General features: G+C 35.2%; 1 protein-coding gene across 1 annotated transcript; it reads right to left on the minus strand.

Annotated features, from left to right (window-relative positions):
* Window positions 1-9,389: 9,389 nt before the first annotated feature.
* On the minus strand, window positions 9,390-10,162 carry LOC117932009 ((13S,14R)-1,13-dihydroxy-N-methylcanadine 13-O-acetyltransferase AT1-like). The gene has a single exon (XM_034853063.1). The coding sequence runs from the start codon at window positions 10,128-10,130 to the stop codon at window positions 9,390-9,392; it is 741 nt and encodes a 246-aa protein (XP_034708954.1). The 5' UTR covers window positions 10,131-10,162.
* Window positions 10,163-23,511: the final 13,349 nt, after the last annotated feature.

Genomic DNA, 23,511 nt, shown 5'->3' on the forward strand with positions numbered 1-23,511 from the left:
ATTTGTGTGGCCTCATTTCAAGTGTATGCAAATAGATACACTACAAACTTAATTCATAGTGGGATAAAATGCGTTCAACAATGGCATTAAGGGGAAGTACTTATCCTTTTTTTCCATAAGCCGTAAGGGATACACATAAGTTCTAATTCTTAGCCATTATAGGGAGAAGTGAAATAAAAGGGAAGTATGAAGTAAGATGAAGAAAATTTGTACAAATATAGAAAAAGTAATTAATTTAAGGATAGTTTTGGGTAATTATATTATTTTATATTGTTTTAATGGGTTTCTTTAACAATTTGCTCCCTCTTACAAAGGTATTTTATGCTCTAAGCTAATGGGCTCTCATGACTTTAAATAAATTAACATGGTTAAGAAAAGCTCATACATATATAGTGTTGAAAACTTCTTCCCTATCCAATTTGGGATATCATAATCACGCCTTATGCAAATACAATGCCCTTGTGAAGATATTATCCTCTATGAGCCTAAGGGTTTTAAAATGTATCTACACAATTAAGAGGAGCTTATACATATATATAATGCCCAAAACTCTTTCCCCTATCCGATGCAAGATATCACAATTACTTCTCATACAAAAATGACACCTTGATCATGTCCCACAAGATTAGGAGACCAAACAAACAAAAACCCCTTATAGGGTTAAAAAACAAATGCCCATATTGAGGTTAAGGATTAATTTTAATACCATTTATAATAACCTACTCCCAATCATGTAGATATTATATGCTCTATGCCCAATGGGTCCTCATAACTTTAAAATACATCTATATAGTTAAGAAAAATCGATACACATATAGTGTTTGGAACTTCTTCCCTATCTGATGTGGGATGTCATAGCCACCCATCATGTAAACATAACATCCTCATTGTATTCCATGGGATTACAAGATTAGATAGACAAATGCCCCTTTTAGAACTAGATAAATAAAGGCATTGCTAGTGGTGTATATTTATCTAGTCTCATAATCTCATGGAATGCAATAAGGACATTGTGTTTACATAGGGATGATTGTGACATCTCATGTTGGATAAGATAAGAAATTCTCAATGCTCTTTACCAATCAAGAAGAAAATGACTAAATTGCTATGCTTTCTTCAAAATAGAAAATAAGAATAGATAAATTCTATTTTGACTCTTCTAGATTTTTCATTTTGTTTTTGGTAGAGCTTAGAGTGTAACTTTAGATATTAAGTTGTTGCATTAATTAATTATATTTAAAATAATGCAAACTTTATTCTACATTTATGAATAATGGAAACGACAATTGAAAAGGGAAACTTTAATTTATGTTTTAAATTGTTATAACATATTTAAGACCTTAGTGAAAGTTTTATCCTCATTTCAAAAAAGTTTGAGAGTTTTCTATTTCTTGATTTTACATCATTGATATTGATGCTATTTTTTTTTTCTCTATTATTGTTTTGAATTGCACTACTTTGTTGATAATGCAAAGAATTACTCATATGTTGTGTAGAATAGAATGTCTATCCAACAAAATTATAAGCTAGAGGAGGTTTTTTTTTTGTCTCTCTAGGTCAATTCTTGTTATTCTTGTAGCAATTCCTAATGAAGAAATTAGAGAAAACAAAGAAAAAAAAAATAAACAGGATTAACGTGGTTTGGAAGAATGCCTACGTCCACGGGAGCAGGGTTGAAGACTTTTCACTACACCAAAAATAGGGTTACAAAAAACCCTCAGGTATTGAAAAATTCTAAAAATACCCTTGAACAATATTGCAGGAGGACAATGCCCCTCGCCCCCTCCCCTCATGCACCTCCCAACCTATCGTTTGTCCTTAACAATAAAGATACAAGCTTAAATGGCTAATGTTGTCATTCCTCTTCGTTCCACTTGGTGTGCTACGCTCCCCTCGTTTCACTCCAGTAGTTGCCCCTTCTTCTCCATATATGTCATTCACTCAATATGAACCACATACTACAATAATCTCCACATTGGCGAATATTCACCTCTTAATAAAAATAATATATATATATATATATATATAGCTTGGAACTCCACTTAGGAAAATAGGTTGGGACATCTCCTATCTAACATCTAGAGACATTAATCAAGTTCAAGCAATGCTTGAACTTTTCTATGGTAATAGGCTTTGTCAACATGTTTGTTGCATTCTCAGAAGTGTGAACCTTCTCAAGTAACAATTCACCAAAAGAAACCAATTCCCTGATCTTTTGAAACCTCACATCTATGTGTTTGGTCCTTTTCCAAATAAATGACACTTTGACTGTCACAATATAATCGAACTCCACCTTATTGAATACCCAACTCCTTGACCAATCCTGTATGCCACAATGATTCCTTTGCAACCTCGGCTACTACCATATATTCTGACTTAGTAGTAGATAGTGCAACTAGAGACTATATCATAGACTTCAAACAAATAGGCCACCCACCAAGAGTGAATACATAACCTATGGTAGACCTTTTGTCATCCAAGTCTCCTGCATAGTTTGGATCCACATATCCCTTAACTGAAAGATCACTCTATTTTTTGTTGAACATGATACCATAGTCTGTCATACTCCTCAAGTATCTAAAGATCTACTTGAGTACATCCCAATGCAATCTTCCTAGATTTGATAGAAACTTGCTCACCACACTAACAGCTTGTGTCAAGTCTGGTCTTGTACAAACCATAACATACATCAAGCATCCCACTACACTTGCATATGGAACCTTTGACATGTCTTTCATTTCATCATCTGTCTTTGGGCACTGATTAGTAGAAAATCTAAAATGATTCGCCAAAGGTGTACTTACTGGTTTTGCATTATCCATGTTGAACCTCTCCAACACTCTCTTGACATAGCTACGTTGAGATAACCATAATCTCCTTGAAGCTCTATCCTTGTGAATCTCCATCCCAAGAATCTTCTTAGCCGCACCTAAATCCTTCATGTCAAACTCCTTGCTCAACAAAGACTTCAACTTATTGACTTCACTCATACTATTTACAACAATTAACATGTCATCCACATAGAGTAATAGAAAAATAAATGAATCATCATCTAGGCTCTTTACATAAACATAACAATCATACTCACATCTCTTGTAGCCAATACAGATCATGTAGGAGTCAAATCGCTTGTACCATTGCCTTGGGGACTGCTTCAACCCATAAAGTAATTTCATCAATTTACAGACCAAGTACTCCTATCCATGTTGAATGAACCCTTCTAGTTGTACCATGTAGACCAACTCCTTCAAATCACCATGAAGAAAAGTTGTCTTTATGTCCATTTGCTCAAATTGCATATCAAAATGTGCTACCAAACCCAACATTGTCTTGATGGAAGTGTGTTTGATCACGGGGGAAAAAAATCTCATCATAGTCAACCTCTTTCCTTTGTGAGTAACCCTTTCCTAGTAAACGAGCTTTGAACTTTTCACCATTTTTTTCTGAAACTGCTTCTTTCTTCTTGTACACCCATTTGCATCCTATTGCTTTCTTCCCCTCTAGAAGCTCTACTAACTCCCATGTCTAGTTCTCATGCAAAGACTGCATCTTCCCCACCATAACACCCATCCATATACTTTTCTCTTGGTTGTATACTACTTCTTGGAAGGTAGTAGGATCCTCGCTACTAGTAATTAGTGCATAAGAAACCAAATCTTCAAAACCATACCTAGTAGGTGGCCTAATAGTGCGCCTGTGTCTATCTGTGGCTATATTATGATGTTGTTGATCTTCTGAACTAAACCTCCCTGCATTCCAAGCACTATCTTCTATATCATGGGTCTCTAGTTCCACCTGTATCAGTTGCTCATTTCTGCTGCAATTTTCTGGCTCCTGTTTATCTTATTTTTTAGTACACTATAACATGGCTTTCTCATTAAAGACCACATCTCTATTGATCACCATCTTTTTTGTATTTGGATCCCAAAGCTTGAAGTCTTTCACCCCTTTCTGATACCCTAGAAAAATACATTGTCTAGACTTCACATCAAACTTCGTTCTCTCCTCATTAGAAATGTGTACATAGGCTGGGCACCCAAACACTCTCAAACTAGAGTAGTCTACCACACTGCCTATCTGTACTTCTTCTGCTACTTTCCCATCTAATGCTACCCTAGGTGACGTGTTGATCAAATAACATGCCATGTTCACTACTTTTGCCCATAATTTCTTTTCAAGCCCTATATTCAATCTAAGATACCGAGCTCTTTTGGCTATTGTTCTATTCATCCTTTCTACTACACCATTCTCCTGTGGTGTCTTACATATTGCGAAGTGTCTCTTAATCCCATGTTCCTCACACAATTCTGTGAACTTTGAATCTATATACTTGGTACCATTGTTTGACCTGAGGCATTTTATTTTCCTTCCTGTTTGGTTTTCTACTTCAGTTTTCCACAACTTAAACTTAGCAAATGTATCTGACGTGTGCCACATGAAGTACACCCAAACCTTTCATGAGTAATCATCAATAAAACTCACAAAATACGTATTTCATCCCAATGATGCTACCCTTACTGATCCCCAAACATCTATATGGATATAGTCAAGAAACCCCTCTGTCTTGTGCATGGTTGTCTTGAACTGCACTTTATTTTGTTTCCCAAAAACACAATACTTACATAAATCAAGTTTACATGTTTTGACACCCTTTAATAGATTTCTCTTATGAAGCCCCATCATCCCACACTCACCTATATGACCTAACTGCATATGCCACAAGATTGTACTGTCTAACTCAACCTCTATGGCTACAACTCCACCAACAACTATGGTACCTAACAATTTATAAATATTTCCTGCTAGCTCCTGCCCCTTCGTCACAATCATAGCACCGTTACTCACCTTCATTACTCCACTTGTAGACTTGTAACTAAACCTATTACAGTCTAAAGTCCTTAATGAAATCAAATTCTTCCTTAAATCAAGTACATGTCTAACATCACACAACATTCTAACAACACCATCAAACATATTAATTATGATATTCCATATTCCAACAACTTCACATGAAGCATCGTTACCCATCAGAACAGAACCAAAATTTACTAATTTGTATGTGTTAAACCAATCTTTATTAGGTGTCATATGATAAGAGCATGCTGAATCCAAAATCCAAGAATCTGTAAGATGATCTGAACTGGATGAAACTGATAGCATATCATCATCACCACTCTCTGAGTCTTCTTCTACCACTACATTCGTAGACTTTGATGAACCCTCTTTATTTTTTATACCTCTTTTCTTTTTCTCTGGACAATCTCGTTTCATGTGCCATCTTTTTCCGCACTTATAACATTGTATGTCCTTTCTCTTCTTAGATTTAGATTGAGATTTATTGTTACTCAATTCACTCCAGAACTTGTTTCTCCCACATTCTTGATTACTCCTTGCCACAAGTTCTTCACCCTGTGAACTCTCATCATTGGCTTTCTTCCTCTGATTAAAACCTAATAGAACACTTGTGATCTCCTCCAATTCGAGAGTTTCTTTTCCCCACATCAGAGTTGTGACTAGATTTTCATACATAGAAGAAGCAAGTAGGGAATTCAGTAACATCAACGCCTTATCTTCGTCTTCAAACTTCACATTAACTCACTTCAAATCACTAATGATTTGATTGAACACTTGATATAATGGCTTAGATTTGAGCCTTTTGCCATCTTAAGACCATATAGTTTCTGCTTAAGATACAACTTGTTTGCCAACGAACATACACCAACTTTCCAATTTTAACCAAATTGTTGCCAATGATTCCTCATTCATGACATGGTACATCATATCATCAGCCAAACAAAGCCTGATAGTTGTCGTAGCCTTCACTTCCAAATCCTTCCAATCTATGTCATTCATTCATTTTGGTTGTTTTCCGCATAATGCCTTCACCATGCCTTGCTGCACTAACAAATCCTTAACCCTCCTCTACTATAAACCGAAATTCCTAGATCCATCGAACTTGACTATGTTGAACTTCGCAAAAGAAATCCCAAACATCATAACTTTGCTCTGATACCAATTGTTGTTATTTTTGTAGCAGTTTCTAATGAAGAAATTAGAGAAAAAAAAAACACAGAACAGGTTTAACATGCTTCGGCAAAATGCCTATCCATAGGAGCAAGGTTGAACACTTTTCACTACACCAAAAATAGGGTTACAAAAAGGGTATTTATACTAACCCTCAAGTATTGAAAAATTCTAAAAATACCCTTGAACCGTACTGCGGGGGGGCGTTGTGCCCCCCCAACCTATTGTTCATCCTTAACAATAAAAATACAACCTTGAATGGTAAATGTCATCGTTTTGCTCCGTTCCACTTGATGTGCTACACTCTCCTCGCTCCACTCTGGCATTTGTCATTTCTTCTCCATATATGTCTTTCACTCAAGATGAGCCACATACTACAACATCAATCTTTTGTTATATATGGATATTTTTTGTATATGTTTAGAGCAAGATCATGGATTACAAGTTTTGAAAATGTATTATTAATTACTTATATGTTTTGTTGCTTTTAAAGTTTTTCAATGTTCATATTTTTTTTCCTCTCATTATTATATGATATTATGTTAGATGTAAAATATGAATAATCTACCATAGTTGAAAACAAGTCCCAACGGCTATGTAATAGGTCCCTAGGAGCATTATAGTGGGTCCTAATAGCATTTTTATATAAATTAAATATTTGATCATGACTTTTCATAGTCATTAGGAAATGCATAAAATATAAGTAAAGATGATCATCTTCAAATAAGTAATTGTATAATTATAATGATTGAGAAAAAAGTTGGGTGACTGTGAAAATAGTCATTAATGAATAATGACAATCAAAAATAGACATCATTAAGAGGAGATGACAAAAGGAAAAAAAAAAAATCATTAAGAGAAAACAGTCATTAACAATTTCTATTGGTCATCTTGACAATCAAAAATATACATCATTAAGAGGAGATGACAAAAATAAAAATAAAAATCATTAAGAGAAGATGGCTAGAAGAAATAAACACCATTGAGAAAAGATGACCAATAGAAATTGTTAACAAATGAACCCTCCCGAAAGATGATGGTCAAAGAGATGACGCTTTTTATAATAGTCATCGTTAATAAAGATAACTCTTTTTTAGAACAATCATCTTCTTTTTTTCTTTGTAGTATACAACAAAAGCTTGATAAATGAATTTCCATAAATTAATAACCTCAAATAATAAAATCTTATAGTCTCAACTCGAGCCAATGTACTAAATTAATAACCTTCGCTAAATGCATAAAATAATAATATTTTTAGAGATGTGTAAGTGGCCAAGGAAATATATAGATATATATCAAACAATAATTCATAATATAGCAAATAAAATTTTATAAATAACTTCTATTTTCTTAAGTCACTCTTCAAAATCATTAAATACATTAAATATTTTTATCTTGTAGTAAACCTGTTTTTATCTTTTAAGACATTAAGTTTTGACACCACATTTATTTATTTTTTTAAGAATCTTTATATCTTTTACAATTAATAATCATCTTTTATTTTTAAAATTCTTTTAAGCTTTCATGTATTAATTTTTTACTATATTCACTGTCTTTAGATTTATAACTCATACATATACAAGTACTTGTAATAGAAACATAATACTCTTTATAAATTAATAAATATCCATTTATTGATAAATCAATAACATTATTAAAATAATAATTTCTTTTGGTCCCAAGAGTATTATTTTATAGGGGTTTTGTTGTATATGGATGGGATGTATGATTTTCTTTAACATGTGCACTTAGAAATAAAATCATTAGTGTCTTTAACCTTTGTTTTATTATCATCAAAATCAAAATTAACCAACTTTAGTCTAATAATTTAGTCTGAATAATATTTTACTCCAAAATAATTCAACATTATTTCATCATAATACTAGATTTTGGTCTTAATTTGAAATTAAAGATTTTACAAGTTTTAGTCTCACAAAAACAAAATGTAGAAAGATAAAATAATAATAATAAATAAAATGTATTTACTAGAACGACGCATCTACCCTTAGAAATTGAAAGCAATGTAATTGATTGTAACTACACGATCATCAAACTTCCATACTCATTAAAAACCCAAAAGGAACACACACACACACACACATATATATATATATATAAGCTCAATAGCTATCATTTTTTGTTTGTTGAAAACTTAGCTTGGAAGCCTATAGCTAGAAATTTGGTCTGGCTTCATTCATAATAATAGCAACATTAAAAATAATTTAAATCAATAAAAATTAATTTAACATCATCTATAATAGCTATGATTTTTTGTTTGGGTACATCCAAGAGGAAGAGACATGCTGAGAATGAAAACTTAGCTTGGAAGCCTATAGTGAGCTAGAAATTTGGTCTGGCTTCATTCATTATAATAGCAACATTAAAACTAATTTAAATCAATAAAAATTATATAAAAATTAATTTAACATCAATCTATAATAATTTGGTTCAGTAAAATTTAAAGATTGGTGCAGAAGAATACTTGAAACAATTGAAAGTGTAATAGCTTTAAGAATTTTTTTATACAAGGTAGCCTCCATTTCTATCTAGGACGGGTCCTACGATCCCAAGTTGTTCTTAGTTTAATATTCTTCTACGAACAACTTTATATATAGTCATAGTTAAATAATATTCTTAGTTTAATATATATGTATATGTGTATATAATCTATTCGAACCCCTGATTAAAGGCAACCCAAAATTTATTTGCAATTGTTTTCTTACTCCAAAAGTTGAAATAAGAAGGAAGATAGTACACAACACCAAACTTACATAATAATTAAGCATTGAGGATAGATGTATAGTCCAGTTGTTAATAACTCAGTCTATGCTGCTTCACTTGAGCTGAAGGCTGCTGCGATGTCTTTTTTATTCAAGCTACCCATGCTTCAATTCCATTATCACATGCCGTGTCCTGCAGAAAAACCGTTTCACAAGGCGAACTACATCTACTCATCCAAGAGGGCTTTCCCCAACCAAAATCAGCTTCATAAATAGGGAACCTCCACCAGCTACAAAAGAAGTAGACATCTGTATCCTCCTTACCCAATTCTTCGTGTACCTCACTGGATGATCTTATCACAGTCTGCAACACATCCTCCCGACATACTGCTTCTTGAGATATTGCATCCCTTAGTAAACACACCAAATCAGACAACTCCCATTTACTCCTGCCCACCATAAATCTGGCAATCACCCGTCTGTAGAGATTTCCACAACAGAAGTCTGGTATTTCTGGAATAATTTTTCTCGCAAGTTGACCGAATGTATAACTACAGAGTTCCTCAGGCGTCCATGTTTTTCTAAACTTACCCTTATGAGAGCTCCCCATATGAGCGATGTAACCACCTCAACTCGTGAAGGTTTCTATCTGACTCCCAGATCAGAAGCCATGTACTTGGCCGCCATGATTGATATCTTGGCTCCGTCAAACAGAAACCTCTTTGTGACAACTTTATCAAACCCAAGGATTCTTGGGGGCGGATCAGGCTTAACAGTAGGTAAATCTTTTGCTGGGAAGAGAGAAGCCAAGTTGAAATCTGGTCCAGTTAATTGATTTATTCCTGCTCTGTTCGCGGTTGCCCAAGCAGTAAGGAAATGGACCACTGTGAATCCATCTGCAATGGCGTGGCAGATGCTTTTGCCAATGGCTAGTCCTCCACAGTCAAACATGGTAGCCTGAATCACCGCTAGCGGAGCTGCGACTGATCCAGATGACCCGGAATGAAACTGAGTGAAGGAATTCAACAGCCCAATGACATCGTTTCTTCTGCTTAGAAGTTCCTTCAGCTGGCCGTCCACTTTAGCATCCAAAAATTCAATCCCTTCGTCGTTGCAATCAACCGCGTGACTATCTTTGATAAGTCTTCCAGAGAGCGGGTAGAAAAGAGTCAGTGTGTCCGACAGCGAAGTCTCCAAGCGCTTACGCCTGTCAATATTTTCACCTCTGCTGCTGCCGTTGCTGCCACTGGTGGGATAGTAGAAAATAGTAGGCACATATGCTAGAGGTGCACCTTGATCAATGGGGGATAGCATTAGGTTTCGAAGGTGCGGAGGAGTTGGAGATGATGGCTTTATCATCTTCCTTGACAGGATTTGAACCTCCATTGACGGATACAAGTTCTAAAAGAGAAACTTATTGAAAAACGAACGTGTACACTTGGAGCTATTATGAATACGAGAGGTTAGATGTTTGGGAAGTGTTCCAGGCTCTGTATATAAGGTAGAAAAAGAAGTACACCAAGACAAGACATTTACATTTTTATATATATAGATAATTAATTTCTGTTTTATATTTAATAAATCCAAATATTTTATGGAGACATCCGTCAACTTGAATCAATGAAATATTTTAATTAGATATAATCGAATATATCGATAATTCGATTTTATGGATATATTGGAGATATATTGGTAAATATTTTGATATAAAATATCAATGGATCCAAAATAAATCAAAACTCATAAAAATATTAAGAAAAAATCTATAAATGATATAATAAATAATAATATATATATTTTAGAATTGTTTTATAAAAAAAATGAAATATGTATATGATATAAAATAAATAATAATATATGCATAAGTATTTTTAATTTTAAAATATTGATAATTTTATTTATTTTATATTTAATTATGATATGAAATACATAATAATTAAAATTAATTTACTTATTTTAATTAAAATATATATTAATTTATGTATATATAATTTATTTATATACATAGATAATATTTATAATATAAATTCATAAATGATATTTATTTTATTAATCTTATTATTGACCCCATTTTGGGTCATTCTTGCATGTGTTTATTTTGTCTCAATTTTGGATAGCCACGTATTGCCCCAAGATTAGTCATTGGGAAATCACAGTAAGTGAGCTGAAGGGAGAATGAGGGAATGACACGTGTTATGGAATATTCTGAAACAGTTTGAAGGTAGTGGAGAGAGCTGCATGTTGTTGGAGACAGAGAGGGGGGAGCGGTGTTTTTTTGGAGAGGCTATTACAGACGGAGGGGGAGGTATTTTTGGCGGGGTTACAGAGAGTGAGCTTTTTAGAGAGCTTGAGGGGAAAAATGAGTTGGAAGTTTTACAGAGGAAACCAGCTGAAGTTAGAGAGGATGAAGGAGGCAACCAGCTGAGAAGGAGCCTTGGGAGAACGAAAGAGTTTTGACAGTTGAGCTGAGGAGGAGAAGGAAGCAGAACAGAGGAAAGAAAGGTAGAAGTTGGGTGTATCACACTTGAGGGGAAACCTACCAGGTATGACTGCTATAGTTTTTCTATTTTTTTTTTCTCATTTCCACATTGCTTTACTCTCATTTTCAGCTGATTTTCTAGGCATTGATCTATTGTTTGGTGTGGACATCAGGGGTCACTTGTTTGCTTTGCTGGATCTATTCTTTATGTGTGCTCTGTTTTGGCTTTATAAGTAAAATCCTTTCCTGAGCTTGACAAGTAAAATCCTGCTCTTGTTTCTTGTGGATTCCACCTACTCCTAGCTCTTTATCAATCCATGAAACAGGGCTAAGATTCATTAATGTTTGGTTTATTTGTTCGTTTTATGCTTTGCCCCTGTTCTTGTTCTTCCCTGTATTCCTCTGTTTTTGGTATCTCTGGGTGAGGATACAATAGCTATGGTCAGGCAACCCTTGAGAAGTCTCCGTACTCTTGGTATCCATCACCATTTGGTTGGCATGACGGAGAAGCATTGCATGGTACCAGCAAGAAATGGTAAGAAATTTCCGGCTTCAGAGCAATATCTTTGCTTTCTTGATGAGTACTAGAGCAGGTGGACTGGGGATCTAGTCACTAAAAAGAAGAGTGAGTATTTTGGGTTGAATGAGGGTCCTTTGAGAATCTACAGATGATGACCACTTGATCTTGAAGTTGAGGATGCGGGTGTTATGAAACTTCATAAATGCAAGGAAGTGAAGCCCGAATATTGGCTTCTCAGTGGAAATACTGATTCTGGATAGTTTATTCCTCAGCAATGAAATGAACATAAAACCGGGGGAACGAGTTTCAGTACAGAAGGAAATGTAAATCAAGCTGAAACTGTGACTGATATAGTAGAAGTGCAGGATCAGCCGGCAAACAGCGGTGAGAAATCAGTCAGTGTCCCATTTGCAGTGGATGAGAAGGTAGAAGGTGATGAAACTCCTTCAGAGAGATAGGAAGAAGAAGAGAGTGAGAGAGAGAGAAAGGGATTTTATTATTTTGACAATACAACACCTCTGCTATATATATATAGCAGGGATTAGAAAAACAGAGGATAACAGAGTTTTAACAAAGAAAACGAAAATAACTAATGTTGTTGCAACAAACTAAACTACTAGTTGTTAATTGCTACTTTGCCTAATTTGCTCCCTCAAACGAAGCCTCTAGGAACCACTGAACCTACCACTACTTTGCCTAATTTGCTCCCTCAAATGAAGCCTCTGGGAGCAAGCCTCTGGGAGCCACTGAACCTGCCACCATAAACTTCAATCATTCAAGCTTTTTACCACTCAGTAGAAGCAATCAGACTTTCAAAAGGAGATCCTGAGAACATCCCAACAACACCAAGCCTAATCTCCATTCTTCAGATCAAGAAAAGTAACAGTAAGCTTTTCACGCAGCTTGTCAAAGAACCTGAAAGATAAAGGCTTTGTGAACACATCTGCAACTTGATCCTCAGTTGGTACATGATTGACCACCAGCTTTCTCTCCAATACTTTCTCTCTTACAAAATAAAGGTCTAACTCCATATGCTTAGTCCTCGAATGCAAAACTGGATTAGCTGAAAGGGAAACAGTACTTATATTGTCACACCAAATTACAGGAACCATAGTCATCTTAGTTTGGAGCTCAGACAAGAGGGACTGCAACCATAACATTTCTGAGGTCAAGCTAGCCAAGCTTCTATATTCTGCTTCAGTACTAGATCTGGAAATAGTGTGCTGCTTTTTTTAACTCCATGAAACCAAGCTTTTCCTAAGAAAAACACAATGCCCAGATGTAGACCTTCGATCATCAACATCACTCCCCCAGTCAACATCACAAAACCCCACTAAATTCATAGTTTCTGATGGCTTCAACACAATACCAAGATCTGTAATGCCATTGAGATACCTTAAAATTCATTTGACAGCCTTCCAATGAGTATCTAAAGGCTTCTGCATAAATTGGCAAACTTTGTTGACACTAAAAGCAATCTCGGGTCTAGTGATGGTTATGTATTGCAAAGCTCCAACAACACTTCTGTACTCAAAAACATTATCAATTGGATCACCCGTTCCAGCTAAAAGTTTTAGACCAGAAAGCATAGGAGTGGGAAGTGACTTAGCTCCATCCATTTTAGTCTTCTTGAGCAAATCCTGAATGTATTTTTTTTTTAGAAAGATGAAGTCCACCATCTGTAGTTTTCTTTACCTTAATTCCCAAAAAATAGCTAAGCTCACCAAGATCTTTAAGGGAAAACAAACCACTTAACCTTGAGATAAGCTCGTGAATCTCTTGACTACTACTCCCTGTCACCACAATGTCATCAACATAAACAAGAACAAAGAGAGAAGAACAGTTGGTAAACCTTACAAATAGGGACTGATCTGACTTAGTGGAAGAAAAACCAAACTGTTGAAGAGAAATCTTGAGTTTGTCAAACCAAGCCAGAGGTGCCTGCTTTAAGCCATACAAGGCCTTATGTAGTTTGCAAACTAGCTTTTGTTCTTGATTGGTTCTGCCATCAAAACCTGGAGGTTGGTCCATGTAAACTTCCTCTTGCAATTCACCATTTAAAAAGGCATTATTGACATCCAACTGCCTTATAGACCAGCTTTGAGAAACAGCAATAGCAAGAACAACTCTAATTGTAGTAGGCTTCACAACTAGGCTGAAGGTTTCATAAAAATCAAAACCAGGAACTTGAGAGTAGCCCTTTGCTACTAGACGAGCTTTGTACCTAGAGACAGAACCATCAGGATTCCTTTTGAGTTTAAAAACCCATCTGCACCCAACAGAAGTTCTGTTAGTTGGAAGAGAAACCAAAGACCAAGTCTTGTTCTTCATCAAAGCTCTAAATTCTTCATCCATTGCTTCTTTCCATTTGGGATGAGAGATTGCTTCCTGGAAAGTATTAGGTTCTTCAACTTTAAGATCAACAGTATAGACCTTTGGTTTAAAAATACCATTCTTTGACCTCGTAACCATATGATGTGGCTGTTGTGGCAAAGTGACTGGTCTTGTATTGATAGATTCATTTGGTTCATCTGAATTTGTTGATAAAGGAATTGTACCAGGAAGAGCATATAGATTAGAAGAAGAAGATATGGAAGCTGACTCATTTAGAATTGGAACAGTTGAAGAAGAATCAGTGTTTGATAAATCCTATTGAACAGACCTAATGTCTGAACCAAGATTCTCATCAAGTTGATGACTTGATTGAGTTGAAGATGTGGGAAGTGACAGTGAAGGACTGACACTTAGTGGCTCTAGGTTTTTAACTAAAGGAATGCAAGGAAGACCAATTGTTGAATGTGAAACAATTTGAACAGGTTTTTGAAGTCTATCTGCAAAAGGAAACTTAGTTTCATCAAAGATAACACTTCTAGAAATAAACATTCTTCCTTGCTGATTTAAGCATTTATACCCTTTGTGTTTAGAACTGTAACCAAGGAAAGTACAAGGTGAGGACCTAAAATCTAGTTTATGTTTATTGTAAGGTCTTAGGTGAGGAAAACAAAGGCAGCCAAACACCTTAAGCTGAGAATAATTGGGTTTAGAATTAAACAAAAACTCATAGGGACACTTTTGCTTTAAGACCTTAGTAGGCAACCTGTTGATAAGAAAAACAGCTGTGGAAAAAGCATCAGGCCAATATTTAAGTGGAAGAGAAGCTTGAGCAAGAAGAGTCAAACCTAACTCCACTATATGTCTATGCTTTCTTTCAATAATGCCATTCTGTTTGAAGTATGAGGACATGAAAGCCTATGTATTATACCATTTTATTCAAAATAGGTTTTCAAACTTCTAAATTCACCACCCCAATTTGTTTGAAAGGTTTTGAGTTTACAACCAAATTGGAGTTCAGCTTGAGCTTTAAACATTAAAAAGGCTTCTCTAGTTTGTGACTTAGTTTTCAAGAAATAAACCCAGGTGTATCTAGAGTATGCATCAGCAAAAGAAACATAATATGTGAACCCATAAGAAGAATTAATTGGAGTTGGCCCCCATAAATCTGATACAACTAACTGAAGAGGCTTAGTATACACAGTTTGAGAAATTGGAAAAGGCAAATTATGACTTTTCCCGAGCTGACAAGCTGAACAAATTGAAGAACCAGATTTGGTAGAAAATGGAATTTTATTATCATTGAGAACCTGTGTTACAATTTTTGAGGCCGGATGACCAAGCCTTTTATGCCACAGATCAAAAACATGAAAACTAGAATTGGTCATTTCAGGAAAATCAGAATTGTCATTATGCACAAGAGAAGCATTACAACATGTAAGTTCATTTTTACCATTTGATAAAGAAAGACCAGATGCTTTTCCAAAGAGTTTCTTTGACAGGTTGAACTGATAGAGTCCTTTATGCAGATTGCCCTGCAAGAGTAAAGAGTGATTAGATTTGTCTTTAACAAAACAAACCTTTGGATGAAACTCAAAATAAACATTATTATCTCTAGCAAATTGAGAAACACTTAACAGATTTTTCTTAATTGCAGGAACTCTAAGAATATTTTTAAGGAAAAGAACTTTATTTGGATTAGAAGAAGAAGGAAAAACAGATAAACCAATGTGTGAAATTTTAAGTCCAGTCCTATTTCCCATGTGGATTTTTTAGTACCATTATACTCAGCACCAGAATTGAGGTTGCCAAGATCATGAGTAACATGGTTTGTGGCTCCTAAATCTGGGAACCAACAACAATTTTGAAGATCTTTAAGAGTGGCAACCATTGCTTCCATTTCTGAGTAATCTTGATCTTCTTGAGCATCATACTCAGTGAGATTGACATTTCCAGCACTAGAAATTGAACCAGGTGCTCCATTCCTTGCACCACTTCCTAAAACACCAGGAGTAGGTCCATTAACAGGAATATTCCCATGGAAATTTGGATCATACCTATAGAAGCAACGATGAACAGTATGACCAAATTTATTGCATAGTTGACACTGAGGCTTGATTCCTCCTTGAGCTCTGCCACGACCTCTTCCTCTGTTATGAACAAAAGACCCTCTAGTCACCTGATTTCCTCCAAATTGATTCCTATTCTGAAAACCACTAGAAGGGTAGCCATTAGAATTCCAAGAGGAAGAAGAACCTCTATTAGAATACTGAGAGGTGTAATTCACAGAAAGATCATTAGAGGAGATTTTGTGTGCAATTCTTCCTTCATGAGCAATCAAAGTCGAGGTGACATATTGAAGAGAAGGAGAAGACTTTTTCGAGGAGATAACAGCAATGACAGACTCGTATTCATCTCCAAGACCTTGCATTATAGCAAGTATATGATCTGTGTCTGAAATTTTGTGACCAGCAGTAGCAAGAAGATCACGATAATTCTTCATTTTGGTAAGATAATCTCTCATAGTCAGACCATCCTTTTTTAACATCTGCATTTGACTCTTGTAGAACATAACCTTTGCAGAAGATTGAGAATTGAAATTCTAGGAAATTGTATTCCATACCTCAAAAGCTGAAGAACACCCAACAACCTAAGGCAAGAACGCACTTCCGATTGAAGATAGAAGCCAAGAAATCAACAGATGATCTTGGTGTTGGTAATCTCTGAACTTGGGATTTGGAACCAAAATCCCTGTTTCATCAGTGACCATCTTTGGTGGAACTTGCTCTGTTCCAAACAAGAAACCTTCAAGACCATAACCCCGTACAACATTTTCAATTTGATACTTCCACATCACGAAATTATCATCCTCCAGACGCATCGTAATAAGCTGACTCAAAGGGCTTATTACCATTCTCAAGGATTCATCCGTGGTCGTCGGATTGCCTCTTCTAGCTTCAGTTGAAGGATCTGAATGTAACACCTCTCCAGTAGTCTGATTCACAGCGGCCATTGATGCGTGAGCACTGTAGCTCTGATACCAAGATAGGAAGAAGAAGAGAGTGAGAAAGAGAGAGAGGGATTTTATTATTTTGACAATACAACACCTCTGCTATATATATAGCAGGGATTAGAAAAACAGAGGATAACAGAGTTTTAACAAAGAAAACGAAAATAACTAATGTTGTTGCAACAAACTAAACTACTAGTTGTTAATTGCTACTTTGCCTAATTCAGAGGAATTGGATGTGGGTGCTAGTGCTTTGCTGGCTATTTTCTTATATGGTTGTTCGTCACTGGAGTCATTCATCGGTCGGCAGTGCCGCTGATGTGCTTGTTCATGTTCATTGCCACTCACGCTCAGACCTTCTTCAACACTGCTAATGTCGTCACAATTGTTCAGAACTTCCGGATTATGGCGGCACCATCCTCGGTATCATGAAGGGCTTTCTTGGTTTGAGTGGGGCAGTGTTAATCCGATTGTACGTTGCATTATTCGAAAGCCATATGAGAATAATAGAAGGAGTTGAGAATGGACATCCTCAGAGTGGGTTCAATTGGGCACCCGATCGAGCTTGGAGGAAGAACTTGAAGCATTTGTCTGTAAAGATCCAAATTTCCAAAGGTGTAGAAATCCTTCCAATGGTGATACGATTCATGCAACCCCAAACCCAGGAGAGCCAATCTGAACCTGAACACCATGGATAACCAGTGACCACCTGGGGCAATGGTAGAAAGTGCATCCAAAGCTTTCAATAGCCCGTCTCCAGGAGCATAAAAGGAACAGTGGACCTCCCAGAGATCTGATCTTTCTCCCTTGAAGAATTTGCAGCTGGAAGTCATCATCCTCTTGTGATTTGCATGAAATTTAATAACCGTCTCACTCTGCAGGGTTTTTTTTTTTACTCCGAAGCTCTGTTCCTCGGAAGCCATGTTTCCATGAATCTTGACGTGTGCATGGATTGAGAGCAGCTAGAAGATGTGGGATTGGTTCCCGAATTGAAAGAAAAAAACAAATCCCAACATAAGGTCGCCACGTCGTCAGCATGCAACCTCATTAATTTCAGAATATTGGACGGCCTGTGAATGAATTCTTCTCGGGTATGCATGATCCTCTGTGCAAGCTGCCTTCATTTCCATCCAGCACGACGAAACTATCACCAATGACAAAATTGCAGTTGATCTCAAAGCGTGTGTCATCCAGCCTGTTATTCCTAAGAAGCACTTAGACGAGAAAGCCATTTTCCGCCTTAACCCATCTGGCCTTTTTTGTGATTGATGGGCCTCATGGTGACGTTGGTCACACTGACTGCAAGATCATCATTGACACTTATAGAGGCTGGGGAGCCCATGATGGTGATACCTTCTCTCGGAAGGACCCCACCAAGATGGATATGAATAGAGCATGCATGACGATAGGCAATGGTGGAGGATTTAATTCCTTTAGTTTCATAAAGGACACGTATGAGATGTGTAGAGACGTTTGTAAATTGTTCTTACTGCTCCAAAAAACCTGGAAGTGCATTTTGTGTTCAGTATGGGACATACAAGCAAATTGGAGCAGCCACTTCGACATTCAAGAAAGGATTCGAAAGGCAACTCTCTGGAGTGGGGTCACCTTTTGGCCAAAGGGTACATGATTTGGTGAAATCATTTGAATGAATCTGCTACAGAAATGACAATACTTATGGCACAAGCAGAGAAGATAAAATGAAAGATCAAGCTCAAAAGAACGAGCCCCGTTCCTGCCAGCATCTTTCTACCTTGGGGACCCTTTCTCTCCCTCCGTTGCATGGTTTGCATGGCCATCCTCCTATGCTCCTCTTCAAAATTCACCAGTTTCCTCATCCATCTTCATGCATGTCTTTAAAAATGGGTTTTTTAAAAAATCTTGTTTTGACTCCACAAATTTTTCATCCTTTGAATTTTTAGGTCCCAAAAGTCTTGTTTTTCAATAAAATTTTTTGTCATTTTCTTCGGCAAGCAATTTTCACATCTTCTTTGATTTTTAAATGTTTTAAAATAAGCGTGAATAAATTATAGATCGGGTTTAGGTGGGGCCCAACATGTGATTTTCTCATTAATTGATTGATTGATTATTATGCTTTATTTACTTGCTTCGCTCTATAACATTCATGCAATTATTCTATGTTTATTTACTAATCTTTATTTTTCATGACGCAATCAGTTCATTACTTAGGTACACTCTCTGTCTTTCTTATTCATTCAAGTATTTTTAGATTGATATTCTTTTGGTATCCATGTTTAATCAATCAATTGTCACGCGTACTTCATTTTATTTTGTATAGACCCATTTTAGGGGCTTAAAAGGATATTACGGTTTTCACCGTACCTTTTCAATAAGTAACCTGACCCCGAACCCAAATTTGGTTTTTCGCATACCACCTTTTCCAAATAAGAAGTCACACTTAGAGTTTTCTTTCTTATTTTGTTTACCGGTGACGACTCCAAGTCATTTTCTCAAAAATAAATCGTTTTTTTCTAAATAAAAAGCGAGTTCACTCCATTTAAGTGGGAAACGCATGAGTAGAAATACGGAATCCACACTTATATTTATAATTTAAATATATATATATATATATATATAATGCTACCTAATATATCTTTTGAACCTAAGCTCATGGGTTCAATCCCTCCTCTACACCACCAGCCAATTTTTTTTCCTTGCATCTTGAAATGCAATCCTCACGAAACAAATCTAAAACCAATATTTAAAGCAAACGCCACCGCAATAAGGGGAAAGAGGAGTGGGTTGGGCTGGGTTGGACTGTACCGTCTCTAAGAGTGTAGAAGGCTGGGCTTGGGCTACCCAATATGGGAAGCAGGATTTTGGCACAAAATCCTGTCCGTCGATATTTCGTCGGGAATTATTATATTGATATCCTTCGATATACGATATGTCAAAATATCTTGATATTTTAATCCTGGTTGTAATATAAACAAATTTGAGAAAAAAGGGAACAAGGAGAAAGCATCCACCTAATATAATAGTACTAGAAAAATGAGCATCATAAATAATTGGAGTTGGTTGGGTGAATAAATATTCGATTGTGCTCCTATTAGATTTTTATTTTTTTGTTTTGTTTTGTTTTGAAGAAATATATTATATACATATAATGCCTCTGGTGCATAATATGAGCATCATGCTCACAAACATTTAGAGATGGAATATAAATACAAACATACATATAACTACTAGAGAAGAATGCCTGGTCAAGGAATCTTGTATATTTGTCTTGATGGGGTACTCTCTCTCTCTCTCTCTCTCTCTCTCTCTATATATATATATATATATATATATATATATAGTGTTAGTGATTTTACCACGACTTTACAAATTTTAATTGCATATACACTCTATAATGAAAATGATATTTTGTATCTACATGCATGTTTAATTTCATCACGGAAAAGTGAATTTATTCTTATCAATAAATTTTTATTCTTACTAAAATCATCAATAAAGAGAAAAAAATTACTTATTTTTCCTTAAGGAGTAGACTGCACAAAGAGTTTGGATGAATTAGACTGCATACATCATCAACATGAATAAATTCCAAAAACTTACCTGTTGTTATGGAAGTTTCTGAAAGCTTTTTTGAGCATGTTTTCTAAATAAGAATCCTCCACGTAATTGATTTGAGAGATATTTAAAGGCCAAATCTTTTATCATTTTTATTTCTTGTTTAACATTTTCAATCTTTCAAAATTAAGAATTCTAACCCAAAACACTTAGAACGCATTTGGAAGTGATTCTAAAAAGCGTTTTTAGTATTTTTAACACTTGAATGATAAAAAATTTAAAGTATTAAAAGTATTAAAAGTGTTTTCTAGAATCAGTATCAAACGGGTTCTTGAACAATCACACAAAGAGAGATAATTAATTGATAATTTTTATAAAAAAAATTATTATCTTCCATCACTATTGTACTTAACTATTACATTAACCTCTTATTTATCACATATTGAAATAGAAACTCCTAATAATAAAAATAAAGAAACCTTATAGGACTCAATTGCTTAAGTATAGAAACTTAATCAACTCCTTAAACTAAAAATATTATAATTGACTTTTAGAAATTAAATCATCAAATTCTTTTTCTTTTTCTTTTTTTTTTTTTCTGGAAACTTCCTAAAATCAAGTTTATTTTCCATGACATCCAAGCTATAATCTTCCCATTCTAATTATAACTTTACGGTTTGGATTTATAGAACCTTGTAATTAACTAGAATTTTCTCATTTAATGTTGCAACCAAATTGTTGTAAACTACCAATTAACTAGCATGTGCTAGCTGAGCCCTAGAGAAGGAGTGGAATATTTTCTTCACCAAAAAGTCTAAGGCTATGTTTGGTTCTAAAAAGTACTAAAGAAAGAAAAAAAAAATACTAAGGAAAATGGACCATGTTCGATCGTGTAATTTAAAAACAGTTTTTTGTTTTTAAAAACAAAAAAAAAACATTGTTTTTAAAAATTTCTAATACTATTTGACCATTATTATCTGAAAACAATTTTTAAAAACAAAGTGAAATATAAAATAATTTTTAGAAAACGAGTAAAAGTTGTTTTCACCAGTTTTTAAAAACAAAGAGAAAAAATTAGTCCGTTTGGCCATATATTCTAAAACTTGTTTTTAAAAACTGTTTTTAAGTTAAAGAATAAAAAACATTTTTTAAATAGAAGTTTTAGAAAGACATGACCAAACCCATGATTTTCTCATGTTTGGTTTCAATAAGAAAAATATAATATATATATATATATATATATATATATTAAAATTATTTAATCTTTATATAGACAAATAAGTTAAATAAGAATTTAAATAAATATTTAAAATTAATTTATTAATTTTAAATTTATTTTTTATTTTTGTTCTACTTTCGTTTCTCTAAATTTCCCTCTCTAGGAACCAAACATAGTCCAAGACAACCAAATTCAAGAAACATCAGTTCCACTTCAACACCAAATGCATCTCCTTGCAGGGAATTACTTTCTTTGGAAGAAAGTAGAGGCTATGGATGAAGAAATAAAATTCCAAAAAAAAAAATCAAATATGGTTGTTGGTAGACAAGCTAAAAGGGACGCAAATTATCAAGCAGAAATGAGTTAACAAAATAAAGACAACTCGCAACAGCCCAGAATTGCTCCTTTTGTAACAGTCGATTAAGTTACAAATATATCACAGCAGTGTAAGGAATTAAACCGAATTCCCAACCCGTGAGAAACAAAAATTAGAGAAAACACACGCCAAAGAAAAACAATCACACGCACAAGACAGTATTTATATGGTTCGGCAATTTGCCTACGTCTACGGAATTGCAGGGATATCACTATTATCAGGGAAGAATACAGAGTACAACCATGCGGTTACAATATTCTCTATATATATATAACACGGCAACCCCACCATACTAAAAAAACCCTAATTACAAAATGTGGTTCCACAATGGGCTAAACAGACCCAACATGCCTCAATGAATCTCCCATTAAAAAGCCATGCAATATTATTCGGGTCAGGTTGTCAAATCGGATCAAACAAACCTAGGCTCCACAAAGCCCAACAAATCTCCCACTTGGAGACTAGTCCAATCACCAACATCAAACTGTTATCCTCCAAGAAACAATCCCTCATCCCTACAACTCATCCTCTTGTCCTCAAGCTAGAAGACCAATTGAAGCTGCGCACAGCTTCAACTTCTCAATAGTGACACCCTTAGTCAACATGTCTGCAGGGTTCTTAGATCCACAAATCTTCTCAAGTATTACCATTTTATCCTCAACAAGATAACGAATAAAGTGGTATTTTGTTTGTATATGTTTCGACTTTGAATGAAAAGCTGAATTTTTGGCAAGAAAAATTGCACTCTGACTGTCACTGTGTAGAATGCCCATCTCCTGCTTCTTACCCAATTCATCTAAGAAACCATGTAGCCAAATCATCTCCTTTCCAGCTTCAGTTGCTGCAACATACTCAGCTTCTGTAGTAGACAAAGTAACAATCTTCTGTAGATTTGAAGTCCATGATATAGCTGTACCACCTAGAGTAAAAACAAACCCAGTAGTACTCTTTCTACTATCAATATCACCAGCAAAATCAGCATCTACATAACCCTGCAGTTTCAAACTTGCACCTGTGAAGTAAAGACATGTATCTAATGAACCTTTCAAATATCTTAAAATCCACTTGCCTGCCTCCTAATGTTGCTTTCCAAGCCTACTCATGAATCTGCTCACAACTCCCACTGCATGTGCAATGTCTGGCCTTGTACACACCATAGCATACATCAAGTTGCCAATAGCTGAGGCATAGGGCACCTTGCTCATATGGTCCCTTTCTTCTTCCGTCTTCGGTGACTGTTCTTTGCTTAGTTTGAAATGACTACCCAAGGGTGTGCTCACTAGTTTAGCTTCATTCAT

Source organism: Vitis riparia, chromosome 15 (genome assembly GCF_004353265.1).
Source record: "Vitis riparia cultivar Riparia Gloire de Montpellier isolate 1030 chromosome 15, EGFV_Vit.rip_1.0, whole genome shotgun sequence".
Lineage (NCBI taxonomy): Eukaryota > Viridiplantae > Streptophyta > Magnoliopsida > Vitales > Vitaceae > Vitis > Vitis riparia.

Bases quoted from the DNA above. Each gene is read 5' to 3' on its own strand.
- LOC117932009 (XM_034853063.1), bottom strand. From the start codon at position 10,130: ATGGAGGTTCAAATCCTGTCAAGGAAGATGATAAAGCCATCATCTCCA.